This window comes from Pocillopora damicornis, chromosome 10 (genome assembly GCF_964200805.1).
Source record: "Pocillopora damicornis chromosome 10, jaPocDami1.2, whole genome shotgun sequence".
Lineage (NCBI taxonomy): Eukaryota > Metazoa > Cnidaria > Anthozoa > Scleractinia > Pocilloporidae > Pocillopora > Pocillopora damicornis.
The window spans coordinates 5030382-5051653 of record NC_142679.1 but is presented as its reverse complement, the minus strand read 5'-3'; the positions used below and the strand labels follow the sequence as shown (position 1 = coordinate 5051653).

Below are 21272 nucleotides of genomic sequence, written 5' to 3'. Positions count from 1 at the left end.
TTTAAAACAGCGCAATCTTCTTGTCAATTATCATTAAATCATGATCTAAGGAGGACTCCCTTTCAATTTCATTCATTCATCTGAAACCGCCCCATCTAAAGGCAAGTGACATGGGTTTTCTGTTAAAACCATTGATTTAGTTTGTTGTTTTAATATGGTAAAATTTTGATGTTTCATTATTCTCGTGTTTGCCACTCAAGTTCGTGTAAATTTCAATCATGAACACTTCTTAAGCTCAAAATTTACAGTAAAATTTCATCAGACGATATTTGATGCCAAACAAGAGATTGTAAAGTTTCTATTCTCTTGTTGACGCCTATTCTTTGTTCTTTTGGGTTCAGTGTGTAGAAAATTCAATGGAGAGGATGTTCTAATAGGGAATCAGTTTTATTCTTCGGCGAATCTCCGGCTTTTATGTGGTGGCTAATTACGTAATCAGCTGGTCGAGTGACATCACTTTCCCGCCAAAATCAGCGTTCCATGGCGAGAACGGGAAGGGCTGTTTACAATAGCACTGGTAAAGGCAGATGCAGGGGAGACTGACGATTCAAACATATGATCAGTTTGTTTTCACCGATTTCCAGGATGAGTTCTTCCCCGTATTTCACCTCAAAAGGAAGACAAACACGCTCGGCGGCTAGAGAAGCAAGGAGATGAAATTGGCAGTCCAGTGGGGTGGGGTAAGGGAAGATCCGACACAGTGGTCTCCTCGGAGACAACTAAGCTGATTTATGAGAGGTAGAAACGTTTTGTGTAAAATTTCTGTACAGCCCCATACTGTTGTAAAACAAATCTGTTTTCCTAATGGCAATGTATTGTTTTTGTCACTGTTTTCTCTATCCAAGAACTGAATGCATGATGTAGAATGGGGCTGTGCAGAAATTTTACCTCTTTTTGTTTGGTCAGTGTCAACACATTCATTTACCCCCAGCAATTGAGTGCATCCCACTTTTCATTTGAGTTATAAGATAAATTATGACAAATAGTTCAACAGCTATATGTTTAACCCTTTACACCCCAACATTATAGTATGCATATTCTTCATACTGTTCTCCCCACATATCCTAAGGTAATGCTAAGGAGAATTTGTGTACCAATCAAGAGCTTCTTTGCTTGGTGGTCATTTCCTTTTTTCTCGTGACCTTGATGTGGGATTCAGGGGTGATGTTAGTCACTCTTAAGGTGGGTGAGGATCAGTTTGCAGAGTATGGCAGTGCATGCACAAGTTCCTTTTTAAAAGTCAAATGCATGCTAAAATTGCTGCATTGCATCAAGATCTGCCATACTCTGCAGCGTGGAATGAGGTTGAGGTCTCCTCATAAGAACCTGGACAACTGGACCAGTCTATTTTCAGAGATCTTGCCTTACTAATGTTTATTTGTCAAAGTTTTTGTGATGATTTTGGTTTCTTTTTTTCTTACTTGCAACAATAGAGATCTTCATGTATGAGCTACTGGGATAAAAGTTGTAAGGATACACCCTCATCCTGGCAACCATTCTTAAATTTCCCATTTAACCCTTTAAACCCAAAGGATTAGTAACATCTCATTTCTCCCTACAATATCACTCCTGAATCACACATTAAGGTCACGAGAATTAAGGAAATGGTCACCAGGAAAGAAACCTTTTGATTGGTAAACAAATTCTCCTTGTCAGCACCTTAGGAAATGCATAAAGAACAGTATGGAGAATATGCATACTGATGTTAGGGTGGAAAAGGTTAAAGAGTAGCAGGTCAGAAATCTTACCTTGCATATAGGGTTGAAATTTCCCTATAATCAGAAAACAAAGTCTGCTGATTAAGCTTGCCACATCATCAGACTCAACTGAAGAGTTTGTTCAGAAAAAAGAGGGTGCTTACAAATATTTGTATAATTCTACCATTCTCCTATCACAGACAATGAAACTATGCTGCATACTATCTGGAATTTACAAGGAGAATTTGTTTGACAATCAGGAGCTTCTAGAATTAGACATCATTTACTTTATTCTCATGATTTTAAGTATTTGATGCAAGGGTGAAACTGTTAGGAGAAATTAGAAGCCAGTCACTCTTAGGGGAAAGAGGGTTAAGACAGTCCAGTATCAATGGTTCGATCATCTATCCTCACTTTTGCAGACAGTCTGATATCAAGTACTTATCTCCCTCATGCTGTCAAGTCAAACAAAAGACCAAGTTACTTTAGCTGCCATGGAAAAGTTAAAGGCTTATGGATTAACAATAGAGAACATACTTACAACATCAACAAGCAAAATTGGTGAACTTATTTACCCTGTTGGCTTCTGGAAGGTGAGTAAATTTTTATGTCAGTTAGAAACTCGATTTTGACAGAATTTACTCACTAGAAAAGCAACTTGCAAAATAGTCAGAAGGTTTTCTCCCCTTATTAAATGAAAGTTTTGAACATTTTTTAAACACTTACTAGTAGGGCTTTTTAGAATAGCTACTGATGATAATTTTTTCATCATCAGTGATGTTAAACAGGGTTCAGGGGGGTCTTATATTAGCATGTTACTGAAACAAGGGGGCTATTCCAAGTTGTTTTATTATTTTCACTCGTCACTTTTTCACTTACAAAGAGGGTTAGATTGGTTTGTATATATCCTCCATAGAACCCTCTGAGTCCCCTCCCTCCCCCCCTTATTACAAAAAAAGCACTTGCAGAAGTCTAAAACTAGAAACCCTTGTAAACCTTTAACTTCCAGAGGTGACCAATATAAAACTTCTCCCAATAATATCCTTACATTATTCAACAAAAAACTAATGAGTATTCAAACTTATCAGGTAGAAATTGTTGTCTTGATCTAACAATAACTTCTTGTAACTAATTTGCAAGGATATGTGTAGCAGCTAGAGGGGAGAATTACTAATCAGATCTTGGGAGTTAAAGGGTTAAGACTTAAGACTATCCTACCAATGTGAAATATGGCTTGGTACAACATAGAGTATTTCACAGGGTACTTATTATAATTATGCTTTGATTGTAGAAAAAAGCTGATTGCATCAAGAATGACACAAAAATTTGTGCTGAGAATTACAATGGAGACATTCCACCAACAGTAGAAGAGCTGGTCAAACTTCCAGGTGTGGGCCCAAAAATGGCGCATATTACCATGGACATGGCTTGGGGACAAGTGACTGGAATTGGAGTTGATACTCATGTTCATAGAATTTCTAACAGACTGATGGGTCAAAAAACCTACTAAACTGCCAGAGGAAACTAGAATTGCTGTAGAAAGCTGGCTTCCAAGGTAAAAGTGATTTTGAATGATACCAAGTTACGCAAATTCTCTTCACCAGGCATTTTGCTCCTTCCCAGCCAAAGCCTTTTCACTCACTGCCACATTTTAGAGACCCAGACATTGTGCAAGTTCCAAACAAGTTACGCAAATTCTCTTCACCAGGCATTTTGCTCCTTCCCAGCCAAAGCCTTTTCACTCACTGCCACATTTTAGAGACCCAGATATTGTGCAAGTTCCAAACAACTTTTACAAATATTCTGAAATAAACAGGCTTTTGGTCCTTCCTGACTTTCAAGGACCGTAATGGAAAAAGGAAATTTTTAAGGACTTATGAGACCTGGATTGAAGGTTCTCTAGATGCATAGCAAACCTTGACTATCATATGCTGTTTACCAATAACCAACAATTAAATAATTAGAGTGTATGGTTTCAGAGACTAAATTAGTGAATTCTTTTTCTGTTTTCTCAGAGAGGAGTGAGATGAACTGAATGTATTGTTGGTTGGATTTGGTCAACAGACATGTCTTCCTGTAAGTCCAATGTGCGAGTTCCATCTTAACTCCAAGATCTGTCCTGAAGGTCGAAGAAGGAGCAGAGGAAAAGCTGAGGAGGAAACTAAGAAGAAACTTTCACCCAGAAAGGATGGAAAGGACACTAAGACTTAAGGGGAATTGAGTTTTACTTTAACTGAGGCTGTCCTTGTCTTTATCCTTGGGCCATGTTGTGCAAAGCTGGGTTCAGGTAGCCTCATGTTTAGTGTGAAATCTGATATCAGATCTTAACCTTTAAACTTCCACAGGTGATTCACATGTAACTTCTCCTTACAATATCCATGCACTATCCAGCAAACAGGTAATGAGAATATTCATTTGTATCAGGTAGAAGTTGTTATCTTGATCTAATTCTCGCAACTAATTTACAAGGAAATGTTAAGCAGGTAGAGGAGGAAATTAATAATCAGATCTTGAGAGTTATAGGGTTAAAGCTATAGAAGAAAATTCATTACAATTTGTTTTGTCTACGATTTGATGATTGGATGCCTTTTAAAAAATAAAGAAAATTATCCAAAAAAGGCTTTTTAACAAAGCAGTAAGGAAACCTGGATTAAAATTTTACCCCAGGTTAGCACTAATCAGCCTTCCAACAACTGAGCCCAGGTTAGCATTGGTCCTCAAACCATGTCTCAAGACTGGTTCCAACTGTGTAAAATAAATGTACAGGTTCATGATACAATGTATAAAAGGCGAGATAGAAGCAAAATCAAAGACTGTGAGACCTAGGTAACAAGGTGTTTTTTTTGTGAAAGATTTTTTATAAGTGGTACCTCTTCCTTAAAGGGAGAGATCTGCCATTGAATTTGATTTAGAAATTAGTTTATACTTTAAACGGTGGATGGCAATGAAGGCGCGCTCTGATTGGCTACTCAAACTCCTTTGCTATTCGCCTTGCAAAGCTATTCACAATTATCTATAAGACCCCAACCGCCTGCCCAACAGGGTTTACCGCCGAGTTCAGGGCAACATCCCCCAGTATCTCCAGCAACAGAGACCCCCTCCGAAATTTAATGTCTCCATAGCGGTGGCTCCAAGCGGTATCGTTCTGTCGTGGTACATGGCTCTTGAGAAGAGACACGCGCCTATAATGAACTAGCAACTGTTTGCCCTTTAGGACGGCGGCACAACGGAGAACCCTCACCAGTGGAAGAAGATTGGAGTCGTCAAGGCGTTGACGCTTCCTATGGCTTGCATTCTGACTCAGTTATCACCCGGCAATAAGTGCCACTTCTTGGTACGCGCTACTGATGTTAATGGACGACAGGGTGAGTGCAGTGAGGCCTGCACTATTACTCTCAGATAAATAAATCATATAATCATATCAAATAAATCATTTTGGCAATAAGAGAAACTGTCTTGTACAGCTCTTTATCGGCACTAATCAGGGTCGGCCAGGGGGGGTAGTGGAATACCAACATACCCGAAAAAAAATCGACAAAATACCCCAAAATACCCCAAATTCCTCCAAATATACCCAAAAATAATCGAAGCTTTGAATACTTTATACCTGAAATTCAAAGAAAGTGATATACTGAATACCCATATTTAAGCTGCAATATACCGTATACCCGATTTAAAACGCCCCTGAATACCGAATACCCAGAAACCCTGGCCGACCCTGACTAATAGTACTTACGTATAAGAAACTTAGTGTGGGGTCTTCAAGTTAGATTTATACCCCAAGAATGCAACGGCAATCAGTGATAGACAATCTGTACAGAACTGAACTTGTAGTATTTTTGAATCGAAATTTAATATATGTCTTCTTCGCCGTGGTTATACGCCGCTGAAGCCAGACGTATTTACATCTTTTTACTTTTGAAGGAAAGAATAGCGATCTCAGATGCGTGAAATTTGTTTTATTACGTCAAGGATATGAATTAATCGATTTTTTACAGTATTGATAGTTAGTGATTTGTAGATTTTGTTTGCTTTTAGAAATGGGAGATTTTAAGAATGTGTTGCTTTTTTTTTTTTTTTTTTTTTTTTTGTCGTCGTATAATGGCTGGCAGAACGAAGTATTGATCAACCCTTTTGATGTGTTATCTTCAACAATGGGGGATCATCATAGGATGGTGTGGGTGTTGGGATTTTAAACGCGATCGATTAAATCCCTAGGCTGAATGTGAAATCGCGATGTCAACCTGTTTCCCAGTCCTCTCCAGCATGAATCTTGAGGGAAAACAGATAGAACCCTGGAGAGGAGGCCCTCTCCCCTTCCTTTTTTTTTTCAAGTCATAGAAAGCTCCCCCGAACTTCGTTTGAGTTGAGTGAAATCTTTCAGTTCTTCCATTCGTGAACATCTAACTTACAATACTTTCTTTTTTTGTCTACTTTTTTTTTTGCTGGACAATACGTTGAAGGGAGGAGATCAGGCTCGCGGAAGATTTAGCAGCCAAAATATTCCGACGCCCCTCAAAACAATTCAGAAAGCATTACTTTTATTTTGCCTTTCTCTAACGACTGTGGTAACTAAGTCTGTAAAGAAACATATTGGCCTCTTTTAGGGATAGTTTTAACAGTCCTTCAGGAGATGTGTCGATGGCAACAATTGGCGTCGCACTTGTTACATATTCGTGGGCTATTAAATTACTATGATATAACGAAATGCTTAAAAGTTCAGGGAAGTTGCTAAGGCTTTATTTTACAAACACTTTAACTATGATTTTTATTTTCAAGAAAGTAAAAGCCTTTTTCACTAACACGGCTATAAAACCCGACCATTTGTAAATAACAGTTTTTGAAACGTGGTTGGCCTGTGGCTTCAAGGTTTACTTTTGATCGCTTCACTTTGTTTTGGTCTCTTGGTGTCTTGAAACAGGATTAAACATGATCGTCTGTTTATAATGTGTGACATCTGTTCGAGGGGTGCTAATGGAACATCACCATTGGAAGGAAAGGTTTCACATTTCATTTCAAGTTGAAGAAAGCGATTTCATGTCGATATTTAAAACCTAGTGCAAGACTAAATTATGTGTCAATATATTATTATGCTAATAATATATCAATGGATTTCAGTCAAGTTCCTTGCATCCCTGGAGGTGACGTATGGTGACTTTTTTTGTGGAGTTTTGTTCAGTTATGCCTTACTTTCATCTCAGAGAAATTTAGGTCAGGGTAAGAAACCCAAGGACCCCAGTCTGGACCATACTTTCCATTGAGATTAACCTCGCCACATTGGTTTGCCCACCATGCACCATTAGGAAAACACTTGCCAGGGTGGTTGTCATTATCTTGGTCTGGTGTGCCGAATTTCATCCCTCGGATGTTCAATTTAGGATCTGTATTTCCATAAAACCCATTTCCGATGTTTCCTTCGTACGAAGTCATGTCGCATCGATACTTTTCTGTTTCGTCAGCTACCCGAAACCCACCATATTTGGCATATCCCTTTTGGCCGTTGGTTCGGTGCAGATCTATTCGAAGAATGCTGTCTGAAGAGGCTATTCGGTGCAAGTTGTCGTTTCCAAACCAGAATTCTTTGGACAAGTCACCAAAGCCTACTCGATACTCTACCCACGTTCGTCTAAAGCTTTGCTCGTATGGACGGGAACGTCTCTGAACCACAGTCCACCCACCTCCATCTGTGGTTTGGTCACAGTACACGTTTATGACCCCTTGACCATCTGGGTTGATTTTATAAATGCCATTCTGATTCGCTGCTAGGGTTTTCAGCTGCTGGCAGCTTCTCACTGTACATAAAAAAAAGAAACATAGTATGACACTTGTTGCTTAAAGGAAATTATCGCAAAGTTAGGTGTTCTCTTCTATTTAGTCACGAGTTACCCACCTCCGCTCTGTTTTTCGCAATACACTCCTTTATAATCCTGTCGACATTCACACGTGAACATCCGGGGATTCCAACACTCGTCAACACGTGTTCCACCATTTTGACATAAAGCCGAGGCGCAACCAGGTCCATTTCCTCCCTGAGAGAAAATGTGTCAGTAAGATGTGAAATTGTGTCAATAACAAAATGCTCGAGTATGAGTGGTTCTTTTATCAATAAAACAGCTCTTATTTGCGGCTTGATTGGCTGTTTCATGTCCAAATTGTTTGATTTCACCTGTTCAATCATAAGCACTTAGCAAATGTTAGCCAGTCAAAATGGAAGAAATTTCTGAGGTGCATTGAGCATTGGATATTTCTAACAATATTTAGACTTACGACTTGAACTTTTGCTATACGAATCAATTCATGTGCACATGTGTAAATGAAAGTTTTCATTCCTGCTCGTGATTTCAAATCATTCGTCCGATTGCTGCATGAATTGTACTACCACCCACTGAGTCCTACTACATTTCAACTTACTGTGTTTTCGGGCTAGAAATGAAGGTCTTACAAACGCTGCTCTGTGTAAATGTTCAGTTTTAGGCAGCCATACCGTTCTCTGAGATAAAGGCATTTATTTGACCTCTCGATATGATCATGACACCACCTTGCTCAGAAGATGGAATTTGAAAAACCGAAGACCTCAAAGGTTCTTGCGCTTGGCAGGTTGAGCAGTGATGATTAAGTTTCTAACTGATCTGTAAATTTCTATGACTCACCATCTGTGTCGTTGGCTCGTAGTAAGTGACGCCTTTTCTTAAAACAAAGTCATTTGGGGCTGTCGCTTTTGATTGGTCACTTAATTCACATGTTTTCCCTGAGTTTGCATAATTAAACGATCGACAGCGTGCATCCCGTAGGCATTCCCATGTACAGTCTATCGGGCACGTGACAGTGTGCGTAGCAATCACGTGATTAACCAGAGTGTAGCCTGGAACAGATGCAAACATATCGTCATATATGAGAGTTTTCTTCAAGATATATCTTACACGAAATAAAAAGAGAGAAATCAAGAGGACATTGACGACTTGATGAAAATCGTCAACATTTATAAGATATTAGGAACACTTTGATTGATCGAAAGTCTATCGTTCATTGTACTAGTAAACTCAGGGCTCCATTTTTAAAAGCTAGAAAGCGCACTTTCTATCATTTTCTTAGGCGTCAGTGCACTTAGAACGTTAGTAATCATGCACCCTCGGGTCGTGATTTACAACTTTTCCTCGTGTTCTCCTAACATCCCGTGTGAGTTTTTGCGTCTGAAAACCGACAGGAAGTGAAAATATTGCTTAGATGTTAACATATTTTTACATGGAATCATTTTTGACATGTTTTGTAAATTACTCAGTCTCGGTTTTCGTAAATTTCCGGCCAGTTCTATCTTAGGCTGTTCGCAACTCTTCGATACACAACAAGTGAATACACAAGGCTTCAAAGTTGTTGGTTCTTAATTCTGGAAACCCCTATAATTAAGATTCCCACTCATCAGACGATCTTATGCTCTGATCACAGCGAATTCGATCACCGGTCTTCCTTTTCATCCTCATCGTCCTTGTTGGCCATAGTTTACTCAACTTTGATCGTGTCTGAAACACGTTAACTTGAAGTAGTTCCATTTGAAGGTGAATAAAATTCCATCCTTACCATTAACTTTATTCCATTACAGCTACAAGCATAGCGATGTCAGAGAGGAATGCACGACACGAAAAGCCGAATTTGACAGCTTGAAACGAGCACACGTTAAGAGAAAGATAACTGAATGCCTTGCTAGTTGAAGTGCTTCGACTCGCGACTCGGTATTAAAGTGTTTTTCGCTAAAATACGAAAATTTGTTTGTGTTGTAACTGATGAATTAAAGTCAGCGCACCACGATTACATTACCTTCAACCCCACTATTCAGTTAAATAACCTCAACAAATCTTCTCGGTTCACATTGGTTCTGCGTCAAGTTTTCTACATTTGTGTCTAAGATCTATTTTTGCCATTATTTGCAGTGCGCAAATTAAGTGTTTAAGTCAAGCTTTACCTTTTTCAGGATGTTCATATCTTCTTAAACAAGATAACCGACCAGGGTTCGACGTTCCTGTTAGACTTTGAGCTGAGGGAGTTGTAAACTTCCAGCACAAGAGAAACTGAGAATGGAAGAGTAAAGTGAGTCGCTGCATTGTTTTCAAGTTACTTCCACTCGGCTTTTGCATTAGTTCACCATCAAGATAAAGTCGTGATAAGGAAGCTTTGACCTCAATTAGTCGCTGGTGCGTCAACTTGAAAATGAATAATGTTCGAGTAAAAATAACTCTCATCCACAGTTTTTTTATGTGCTGGGTTTTAGGAACTTAGCAGGAGACTGGCGAACAACATTTATTATTAAAAGCTCGATCAACTTCAAAATCTGAAACACTTAGTAAGGATTCTCTTCTATTTCTATTGAAGAAATATTAGACGGTTTAAGGGGGGAAAGTAAGTATGCAAGGTTTTCTTAGGAAGACATTGATAACATTTCACGACATTCGTTCACTGACTGAACCAGTTCGTGTGCTAATTATAGCATTCTTTTTTCTCAATTGCCATTAATTAATTAACTTAACAGTTTTCTGGGTTTTGTGGTGCTCTAGAATTTAAAACTAAATAATAGAAGTCTTGAATTTGAAATTAGGGAGAAGTTACATGTTAGTCACTTATAAGAGTTAAAGGGTAAAGCATATTGATGTAATATGCGCGTTATGTAACCTCTTATCAATCTCTGAAGAGTTTAAGTCCTGACCTTACTTTGTCTACTTTCAGGAATAACACTTAAGCGATCAGGTAAACATCGTTCAAAACGCAAGCTTAGCGTACAAATTTTCAAAAGAAAAACTACATATGAATAAAATTCTGCTTTCATTAAAATTTAAAGAAATAACGTGAGTCAGCTCTCCTCTACATAAATTATTAAGTATTTACCAGGCGAGATATACATATAAATTTGAAGTCCTGATGCGAAAAGGTACTGACCCGCAATGTAAGAATTGTAGAGACTGTATGGGGTATTTATTTCTAACCTTTATCTATAAATGCGCGAAGGCCCTAAAGAACGCACGTAACATGAATTCAAGTCGGAACAATACTGACCCGCAACGTACGAATTGTATAGTCTGTAAGGGGTATATTCTCTTTATACATAAATAAGCAAAGGCGCTAAAGAACGCTAAACCTAAATTTGAATCCTTATGAAATAAATGCTGATTGCTTACAAACTGCACGCAAACTCCAAATCATGAACTTGATGATTCGTCCTGTTCCTTCAGGAATAACGTTAACATCCTACCGATCGACTAAACATCGCTTAAAACGCAACTTTAGCATAAAAAAAAAAACTTTCAGAAGGAAATTTTTTCTGAGGAAGACATTGATAACATTTCACGACATTGGTTCACTGACTGAACTTGTTCGTGCGCTAATTATAGCATTCTTTTTCTTTTAAATTGCCATGGAATTAATTAACTTAACAATTTTCTGGGTTTTGTGGTGCTTTTATCCTGCAAATAGTTACCCAAGGGTTCAGTGTCTAGAATTTAAAACTAAATAATAGAAGTCTAGAATTTGAAACTATAAAGATATAATTTAATTAAAACTAGATAAAATTAGATAAAAACAGATTGATCATGTTAGAAAAAAGAAACAAAACATGAAGGTTTATCTGATCTTTATTGTGGGTTCAGTCCGCAGCTATGTTGACCCTTGAACTCCCAAGATCTGATTGTAAATTCTCCCCTCCAGCTGCTACACATTTCCTAGTAAATAAGTCACGAGAATTTGGTGTAAGATCAGGACTATTAACTTCCACATGATAAGCTTGAGTCATTACATGTTGGCGGGTAATGTATGGATGTTATAGGGAGAAGTTACATGTTAGTCACTTATAAGAGTTAAAGGGTAAAGCATATAGATGTAATATGCGCGTTATGTAACCTCTTATCAATCTCTGAAGAGTTTAAGTACTGATCTTACTTTGTCTACTTTCAGGAATAACACTTAAGCGATCGTTCAAAACGCAAGCTTAGCGTACAAATTTTCAAAAGAAAAACTACATATAAATAAAATTCTGCTTTTATTAAAATTTAAAGAAAGAACGTAAGTCAGCTCTCGTCTACATAAATTATTAAGTACTTACCAGGCGAGATATACATATAAATTTGAAGTCCTGATGCAAAAGGTACCGACCCGCAATGTAAGAATTGCAGAGACTGTTTTGGGTATTTATTTTTAACCTTTATCTATAAATGCGCGAAGGCGCTAAAGAACGCACGTAAAGTGAATTCAAGTCGGAACAATACTGACCCGCAACGTACGAATTGTATAGTCTGTAAGGGGTATATTCTCTTTATACATAAATACACAAAGGCGCTAAAGGACGCTAAACCTAAATTTGAATCCTTATGAAATAAATGCTGATTGCTTTCAAACTGCAAGCAAACTCCAAATCATGAGCTTGATGATTCGACCTGTTCCTTCAGGAATAACGTTAACATCCTACCGATCGACTAAACATCGCTTAAAACGCAATCTCAACATTAAAAAAAAAACTTTCAGAAGGAAAAACTTACAAATAAATAAAAATTGTGCTTTTATATTAAAGTTTGAAGAAATAAGGTGAGACAGCTTTTTACATAAATTATTTAGTATCGGGTGAGACATATGTGCAAATGCCTCGTCCTAACACGGAAGAAAACAATACCTATTTTGACTTTTGAACTCCATACTAAATTATTTACAGTGAGACGGACAAAGACCTTTGGAGTTAACACTGGGGAAGAGAAAAGACAAATCAAAGCTCCATAGAAGATTAATTAAAAATATTATATCTCGTGTAGTTAGCCTTTTTTTAACTTACTTTTTTCAGTTTAATTAATTTAGTTTGTTGGTTTAATAAGGTAAAATTTTGATGTTTCATTATTCTCGTGATTGCCACTCAAGTTCGTGTAAATTTTAATCATGAACACTTCTTAAGCTCAAAAAATTTTCAGTAAAATTTCATTAGATGATATCTGATGCCAAACAAGAGACTGTAAATTTTCCATTCTCTTGTTGATGCCTATTCTTTGTTCTTTTGGGTTCAGTGTGGAGAAAATTCAATGGAGAGGATGTGCTAATAAGGAATCAGTTTTATTCTTCGGCAAATCTCCGGCTTTTATGTGGTGACTAATTACGTAATCAGCTGGTCGAGTGACATCACTTTCCCGCCAAAATTAGCGTTCTAAGGCGAGAACGGGGAGGACTGTTCACAATTTAATATTACTGGTAAATGCAGATGCAGGGAAGACTGACGATTCAAACATACGATCAGTTTGTTTTTACGGATTTCCAGGATGAGTGAAAGGAAGACAAACACGCTCGGCGGCTATAGAAGCAATCGCAGCTTTGTCAACGAACCAAAAGGAACCAAGAAGGCACATCAAAATCGAATACGAGAAGCGACATGAAGAAGGCTCGTCTAGGGACAACAAGAAAACTGAAGATGTTGCAGCCAAAAAGCGTAAAAATGACACGTCCACGGCACAAACACAAGGTTCAACTTGGCAGCCTCTGAACTGGAGAGAGCAGCTTGTTAATATTCGTGAAATGAGAAAAACACGCGATGCCCCAGTTGATTCACAAGGATGCGAGAAGACAGCTGATGAGAGCCAGTAACCAGAGATGAGAGGAGATAAAATTGGCGATCCAGTGGGGTGGGGTAAGGGAAAAGCCGACACAATGGTCTCCTCTGAGCCAACTAAGCTTATTTAAGAGAAGTAGAAACGTTTTGGGTAAAATTTCTGCACAGCCCCATACTATTGTAAAACAAATCTGTTTTCCCAATGGCAATGTATTGTTTTTGTCATTGTTTTCTCTATCCAAGAACTGAATGCATGATGTAGAATGGGGGCTGTGTAGAAATTTTACTACTTTTTGCTTGTTCAATTGCAACACATTAATTTACCTTCAGCAAATGATTGCATACCACTTTTCATTTGATTTATTGACGAGATAAATTATTACAAAAAGTTCAACAACTACTGTGACGTTGATGTGTGATTCAGAGCTGATGGTGTAATAAGAAATTAGATGTCAGTCACTCCTAGGTGTCTAAGGGTTAAGGTGGGTGAGGATCAGTTTGCAGAGTATGGCAGTGCATGCACAAGTTCCCATTTAAAAGTCAATTGCATGCCAAAATCACTGCACAGCTTGAAGATCTGCCATACTCTGCAGCCTGAGGTGAGGTTGAGGCCTCCTCATTAGAACCTGGACAACTGGGCCAGTCTATTTTCAGAGATCTTGCCTTACTGATGTTTATTTGTCAAAGTTTTTTGTGATGATTTTGGTTTCTTTTTTCTTACTTGCCACAATAGAGATCTTCATGTATGAGCTACTGGGATAAAAGTTGTAAGGATACACCCTCATCCTGGCAACCATTCTTAAATTTCCCATTTAACCCTTTAAACCCAAAGGATGAGTAACATCTCATTTCTCCCTACAATATCATACATTAAGGTCATGAGAATTAAGGAAATGGTCATCAGGAAAGAAACCTTTTGATTGGCAAACAAATTCTCCTTGTCAGCACCTTAGGAAATGCATAAAGAACAGTGCAGAGAATATGCATACTGATGTTAGGGTGGAAAGGGTTAAAAAGTAGCCAGTCAGAAATCTTACCATTCATATAGGGTTGAAATTTCCCTTCTAATCAGAAAACAAAGTCTACTGATTAAGCTTGCCACATCATCAGACTCAACTGAAGAGTTTGTTCAGAAGAAAGAGGGTGCTTACAAATATTAGTATAATTCTACCATTGTCCTATCACAAACAGTGAAAACTATGCTGCATACTATCTGGAATTTACGAAGAGAATTTGTTAGACAATCAGGAGCTTCTAGAATTGGACATCATTTCCTTTATTTTCATGATTTTAAGTATTTGATGCAAGGGTGAAACTGTCAGGAGAAATAAGAAGCCAGTCACTCTTAGGGGAAAGAGGGTTGACTGTCCAGTATCAATGGTTCATCTCTCCTCACTTTTATTGACAGTCTGATATCAAGTACTTACCTCCCTCATGCTGTCAAGTCAAACAAAAGACCAAGTTACTTTTGCTGCAATGGAAAAGTTAAAGGCTTATGGATTAACAATAGAGAACATTCTTACAACATCAACAAGCAAAACTGGTGAACTTATCTACCTTCTCTCCCCTTATTAACTAAAAGTTTTGAATATTTTTTAAAAACTTACTAGTAGGGGTGCATTTTAGAATAGCTACTGATAATGATTTTTTCATCATCAGGTATGTTAAACAGGGTTCAGGAGGGTCTTATATTAGCATGTTACTGAATCAAGGGGGCTATTCCAAGTTGGTTTATTATTTTCACTTGTCACTTTTTCGCCTACAAAAAGGGGTAGATTGGTTGATATCCTCCATACAACCCTCTGAGTCCCCCCCCCCTTTATTATAAAAACCACTACCAGAAGTCTAGAAGTAGAAAAAGAAAGAACAAAAATGGTTCAAAATCTGACACTGAACTCCCTTTTTAACTTGTAACCCTTTAACTCGCAGAGGTGATCAATATGAAACTTTTCCTAATAATAGGTAATTTAGTGTTAAAAACTGAGTTGAAAACATAAATTGGCTCGCGTAAAGAGTAAAAAAGCTGACGTTTTGAGCGTTAGCCATTCATCAGAGCAATTGGAGGAATTGTGGGTTGTGTGTGGGTTGTGTGTGGGTTTATATGCAGAAAGTAGAACTACACAATTTTTTGTCACCATATTCTCACCACTTTCTGCAAACTTCCAGGTGTATGTGGGCCCAAAAATGGTGCATATTACCATGAACATGGCTTCAGGGCACAAGTGACTGGAATTGGAGTTGATACTCATGTTCATAGAATTTCTAACAGACTGGGATGGGTCAAAAAACGTACTAAACTGCCAGAGAAAACTAGAATTGCTGTAGAAAGCTGGTGAAAAGTGATTTTGAATGATACCAAGTTACACAAATTCTCTTCACCAGGTGTTTTGCTCCTTCCTTGCCAAAGCCTTTTCACTCACTGCCACATTTTAGAGACCTAGCTATTGTGCAAGTTCCAAACAACTTTTACAAATATTCTGAAATGAACAGGCTTTTGGTCCTTCCTGACTTTCAAGGAGCAGAATGCAAAAAGGAAAACTTTAAGGACTTTCAGACCTAGGTTCAAGATTCTCTAGATGCATAGCAAACCTTGACTATCATATGCTGTTTACCCATAACCCACAGTTAAATTATTAGAGTATATGGTTTCAGAGACTAAATTAGTGAATTCTTTTTCTGTTTTGCAGAGAGGAGTGGGATGAACTGAATGTATTGTTGGTTGGATTTGGTCAACAGACATGTGTTCCTGTAAGTCCAATGTGCGAGTTCTGTCTTAACTCCAAGATCTGTCCTGAAGGTCGAAGAAGGAGCAGAGGAAAAGCTGAGGAGGAAACTAAGAAAAAACTTTCACCCAGAAAGGATAGAAAGGACACTAAGACTTAAGGGTTTGGTGATTACAGCAGTTTTGTTCAGTTATGCCTTACTTTCATCTCAGAGAGATTTAGGTCAGGGTTAGTAGCCCAAGGAAGCCAGAATGGACCACCCCTTGCATTGAGATTAACTATGCCACATTGGTTTGCCCACCATGCACCATGAGGAAAACACTTTCCAAGGAAGTTGTCATTATCTTGGTCTGGTGTGCCGAATTTCATCCCTCGGATGTCCAATTTAGGATCAGTATTTCCATAAAACCCATTTCCGATGTTTCCTTCGTACGAAGTCATGTCGCATCGATACTTTTCTGTTTCGTCAGCTACCCGAAACCCACCATATTTGGCATATCCCTTTTGGCCGTTTGTTTGGTGCAGATCTATTCGAAGAATGCTGTCTGAAGAGGCGATTCGGTGCAAGTTGTCGTTTCCAAGCCAGAATTCTTTGGACAAGTCGCCAAAGCCTACTCGATACTCTACCCACGTTCGTTCAAAGCTTTGCTCGTATGGACGGGAACGTCTCTGAACCACAGTCCACCCACCTCCATCTGTGGTTTGGTCACAGTACACGTTTATGACCCCTTGACCATCTGGGTTGATTTTATAAATGCCATTCTGATTCGCTCCAAGGGTTTTCAGCTGCTGGCAGCTTCTCACTGTACATAAAACAAAAGAAACACAACATAAGATTATCGCAAATATAAGTGTTCTTCTCTTCTATTTAGTCACGAGTTACCCACCTCCGCTGTGCTTTTCGCAATACGCTCCTTTATAATCCTGTCGACATTCACACGTGAACATCCGGGGATTCCAACACGCGTCAACACATGTTCCACCATTTTGACATAAGGCCGAGGTGCAAACAGGTCTATTTCCTCCCTGGGTGAAAATGGGAAGAATGGTTAAACGTACTTTCATCCTTTTATAAGGCGAAACTTACCATGACAATACCTTCTTAGGTTGAAATATATTCTCGTTCTTAGAGCTAGCGTTTCTCTTTCAAAATGAGTATAGAAGTTTGATATTTTCAAAGTTTTGTATATCGAGCAACGATTTTGTCTCTATTTGAGCAAATTATATTTACCCAGGATTTCCTTCTAGAAAATAGGCATTTTATGACATCAATTATGTCAATAATAAAATTCTCGAGAATGAGTGGTTCTTTTATCAGTAAAGCAGCTCTTATTTGCGGCTTGATTAGCTGTTCTATGTCCAAATTGTTTGATTTCATCTGTCCAATTATAAGCACTTAGCAAATGTTAGCCAGTCAAAATGGAAAAAATATCTGAAGTGCATTAAGCATTCGATATTTCTAACAACGTTTAGACTTCCGACTTGAACTTTTGCTATATGAATCAATTCATGTGCGCATGTTTAAATTAAAGTTTTCGTTCCTGCTCGTAATTTCAAATCATTCGCCCGATTGCTGCCTGAATTGTACTCCCGCCCACTGAGTTCCACCACATTTCAACTTACTGTGTTTCGGGCTAGAAATGAAGGTCTTACAAACGCTGCTCTGTGTACATGTTCAGTTTTAGGCTGCCATACCGTTCTCTGAGATACAGGCATTTATTTGACCTCTCGATATGATTTTGACACCACCTTGCTCAGAAGATGGAATTTGAAAAACCGAAGACCTCAAAGGTTCCTGCGCTTGGTAGGTTTAGCACTGATGATTAAGTTTCTAACTGATCTGTAAATTTCTATGACTCACCATCTGTGTCGTTGGCTCGTAGTAAGTGATGCCTTTTCTTAAAACAAAGTCATTTGGGGCTGTCGATTTTGATTGGTCACTTAATTCACATGTTTTCCCTGAGTTTGCATAATTAAACGATCGACAGCGTGCATCCCGTAGGCATTCCCATGTACAGTCTATCGGGCACGTGACAGTGTGCGTAGCAATCACGTGATTAACCAGAGTGTAGCCTAGAACAGATGCAAACATATGGTCATATATGAGAGTTTTCTTCAAGATATATCTTACATAAAACAAAAAGAGAGAAATCAAGAGAACATTAACGACTTGATGAAAATCGTAAAAATTTATAAGATATTAGGAACACTTTGATTGATCGAAAGCCTATCGTTCATTGTACAAGTAAACTCAGGGCTCCATTTTTAAAAGCGAGAAGGCGCACTTTCTATCGTTTTTTTAGGCGTCAGTGCACTTGGAACGTTGGTAATCATGCACCCTCGGGTCGTGATTTACAACTTTTCCTTGTGTTCTCAGTAACATCCCGTGTGAGTTTTTGCGTCTGAAAACCGACAGGAAGTGAAAAGTATTGCTTAGATATTAACATATCTTTACATGGAATTATTTTTCTCATGTTTCGAAAATTACTCAGTCTCAGTTTCGTAAATTTCCGGCCAGTTCTATCTTAGGCTGTTCGCAACTCTTCGATACGCAACAAGAAAATACACAAGCCTTCAAAGTTGTTGGTTCTTAATTCTGGAAACCCCTATAATTAAGATTCCCACTCATCAGACGATTTTATGCTCTATCACAGTGAATTTGATCACCGGTCTTCCTTTTCATCCTCATCGTCCTTTTTGGCCATGGTTTACTCTAGTTTGATCGTGTCTGCAACACGTTATCTTGAAGTAGTTCCATTTGAAGGTGAATGAAATTCCATCATTACCATTAACTTTATTCCATCACAGCTACAAGCAAAGCGATGTCAGGGAGGAATGCACGACACGAAAAGCTGAATTTTACAGCTTGAAACGAGCTCACGTTAAGAGAAAGATAACTGAATGCTTTGCTTCGACTCGCGACTCGGTATTAAAGTGTTTTTCGCTAAAATACGAAAATTTGCTTGTGTTGTAACTGATGAATTAAAGTCAGCGCACCACGATTACATTACCTTCAACCCCACTATTCAGATAAATAGTCTCAACAAATCTTCTCGGTTCACATTGGTTCTACGTCAAGTTTTCTATCTTTGTGTTGTCCAAGATCTATTTTTACCATTATTTGCAGTGCGCAAATTAAGTGTTTAAGTCAAGCTTTACCTTTTTCAGGATGTTCATATCTTCTTAAACAAGACAACCGCCCAGGGTTTGACGTTCCTGATAGACTTTGAGCTGAGGGAGTTGTAAACTTCCAGCACAAGAGAAACTGAGAATGGAAGAGTAAAGTGAGTCGCTGCATTGTTTTCAAGTTACTTCCACTCGCCTTTTGCATTAGTTCACGATCAAGATAAAGTCGTGATAAGGAAGCTTTGACCTCAATTAGTCGCTAGTGCGTCGACTTGAAAATGAATAATTTACGAGTGAAAATATTTCTCATCCACAGTTTGTTTATGTGTTAGGGTTTTAGAAACTTGGCAGGAGACTGGCGAATAACATTTATTATTAAAAGCTCGATCAGCTTCAAAACTTGAAACACTCAGTAAGGATTCTCTTCTATTTCTATTGAAGAAAGATTAGACGGTTTAAGGGGGGAAAGTAAGTGTGCAAGGTTTTCTGAGGAAGACATTGATAACATTTCACGACATTCGTTCACTGACTGAACCAGTTCGTGCACTAATTATAGCATTATCTTTTTTCAATTGCCATGGAATTAATTAACTTAACAGTTTTCTGGGTTTTGTGGTGCTTTTATCTTGCAAATAATTACCCTTGGGTTCAGTAGTCTAGAATTTAAAACAAAATAATAGTAGTCTAGAATTCAAAACTAAATAATAGTAGTCTAGAATTTGAAACTGGATAACGATAGAACTTAATTAAAACTAGATAAAATTAGATAAAAACCGATTGCATCCACATAGACACAACATGAAGGTTTTATCTAATCTTTATTGTGGGTTTAGTTTGCAGCTTTATTAACGACCCTTGAACTCCCAAGATCTGATTGTTAATTCTCCCCTCTAGCTGCTACACATTTGCTAGTAAACAAGTCACGAGAATTTGGTGTAAGATCAAGACTATTAACTTCCACATGATAAGTTTGAGTATTCTCATTACATGTTGGCGGGTAATGTATGGATGTTATAGGGAGAAGTTACATGTTAGTCACTTATAAGAGTTAAAGGGTAAAGCATTTTGAGGCAATCCGCGCGTTATGTAACCTCTTATCAATCTCTGAAGAGTTTAAGTCCTGACCTTACTTTGTCTACTTTCAGGAATAACACTTAAGCGATCAGGTAAACATCGTTCAAAACGCAAGCTTAGCGTACAAATTTTCGAAAGAAAAACTAAATATGAATAAGATTCTGCTTTAATTAAAATTTAAAGAAATAACGTGAGTCAGCTCTCGTCTACATAAATTATTAAGCACTTACCAGGCGAGATATACGTATAAATTTTAAGTCCTGATGCGAAAAGGTACTGACCAGCAATGTAAGAATTGTAGAGACTGTATGGGGTATTTATTTTTAACCTCTATCTATAAATGCGCGAAGGCGCTAAAGAACGCACGTAACTTGAATTCAAGTCCGAACAATACTGACCCGCAACGTACGCATTGCATAGTCTGTAAGGGGTATATTCTCTTTATACATAAATACACAAAGGCGCTAAAGGACGCTAAACCTAAATTTGAATCCTTGTGAAATAAATGCTGATTGCTTTCAAACTGCACGCAAACTGCACGCAAACTCCAAATCATGAGCTTGATGCTTCGTCCTGTTCCTTCAGGAATAACGCTAACATCCTAGCGATCGACTAAACATCGCTTAAAACGCAATCTCAGCATAAAAAAAAAACTTTCAGAAGGAAAAACTTACAAATAAATAAAAGTTGTGCTTTTATATTAAAGTTTGAAGAAATAAGGTGAGACAGCTCTTTGCATAAATTATTTAGTATTTATCGGGTGAGACATATGTGCAAATGCCTCGTCCTAATACGGAAGAAAACAACACCTATTTTGACTTTTGAACTCCATAATAAATTATTTACAGTGAGACGGACAAAGGCCTTTGGAGTTGACACTGTGGAAGAGAAAAGACAAATCAAAGCGTCATAAAAGAATGATTAAAAACTTTATATCTCGTGTAGTTAGCCTTTTTTGAACTTATTTTTTTCAGTCACTATTTAATTGAATCGGACGAACATGTAGAAACTAAGGTTTAAAACAGCGCAATCTTCTTGTCAACATCATTAAATCACGATCTTCTTAAGCTCAAAATTTTCAATAAA

The 21272-nt window shown here is 38.0% G+C and overlaps 2 protein-coding genes and 2 pseudogenes across 3 annotated transcripts; 2 read left to right on the top strand and 2 right to left on the bottom strand.

Annotated features, from left to right (window-relative positions):
* Positions 1-1030: 1030 nt before the first annotated feature.
* LOC149038563 (endonuclease III-like protein 1) lies at positions 1031-5123 on the top strand (annotated as a pseudogene). Its single transcript, XR_016180251.1, has 4 exons — positions 1031-1069; positions 2120-2290; positions 2989-3252; positions 3713-5123. The product of XR_016180251.1 is annotated as an endonuclease III-like protein 1 (transcript).
* A 1749-nt stretch (positions 5124-6872) lies between these two features.
* LOC149038562 (fibrinogen-like protein A) lies at positions 6873-9826 on the bottom strand. The gene is made up of 4 exons (XM_089184843.1): positions 9655-9826; positions 8348-8559; positions 7594-7726; positions 6873-7489 (listed from the first exon to the last, which is right to left on the bottom strand). The coding sequence occupies exons 1-4, from the start codon at positions 9824-9826 to the stop codon at positions 6873-6875; spliced, it is 1134 nt and encodes a 377-aa protein (XP_089040969.1).
* A 1628-nt stretch (positions 9827-11454) lies between these two features.
* LOC149038561 (endonuclease III-like protein 1) lies at positions 11455-16146 on the top strand (annotated as a pseudogene).
* LOC149038560 (fibrinogen-like protein A) lies at positions 16141-19317 on the bottom strand. Its single transcript, XM_089184842.1, has 4 exons — positions 19146-19317; positions 17848-18059; positions 16880-17012; positions 16141-16789 (listed from the first exon to the last, which is right to left on the bottom strand). The coding sequence occupies exons 1-4, from the start codon at positions 19315-19317 to the stop codon at positions 16173-16175; spliced, it is 1134 nt and encodes a 377-aa protein (XP_089040968.1). The 3' UTR covers positions 16141-16172.
* Between the last annotated feature and the right edge of the window lie 1955 nt (positions 19318-21272).

Bases quoted from the DNA above. Each gene is read 5' to 3' on its own strand.
- LOC149038562 (XM_089184843.1), bottom strand. From the start codon at position 9,826: ATGCAAAAGCCGAGTGGAAGTAACTTGAAAACAATGCAGCGACTCACT. The intron at 8,560-9,654 runs GTAAAGCTTGAC...CATCTGTTCCAG, and splicing joins ATATGAACATCCTGAAAAAG to GCTACACTCTGGTTAATCAC. The intron at 7,490-7,593 runs GCGGAGGTGGGT...TTTTATGTACAG, and splicing joins AGTGTATTGCGAAAAACAGA to TGAGAAGCTGCCAGCAGCTG.
- LOC149038560 (XM_089184842.1), bottom strand. From the start codon at position 19,317: ATGCAAAAGGCGAGTGGAAGTAACTTGAAAACAATGCAGCGACTCACT. The intron at 18,060-19,145 runs GTAAAGCTTGAC...CATCTGTTCTAG, and splicing joins ATATGAACATCCTGAAAAAG to GCTACACTCTGGTTAATCAC. The intron at 16,790-16,879 runs GCGGAGGTGGGT...TTTTATGTACAG, and splicing joins AGCGTATTGCGAAAAGCACA to TGAGAAGCTGCCAGCAGCTG.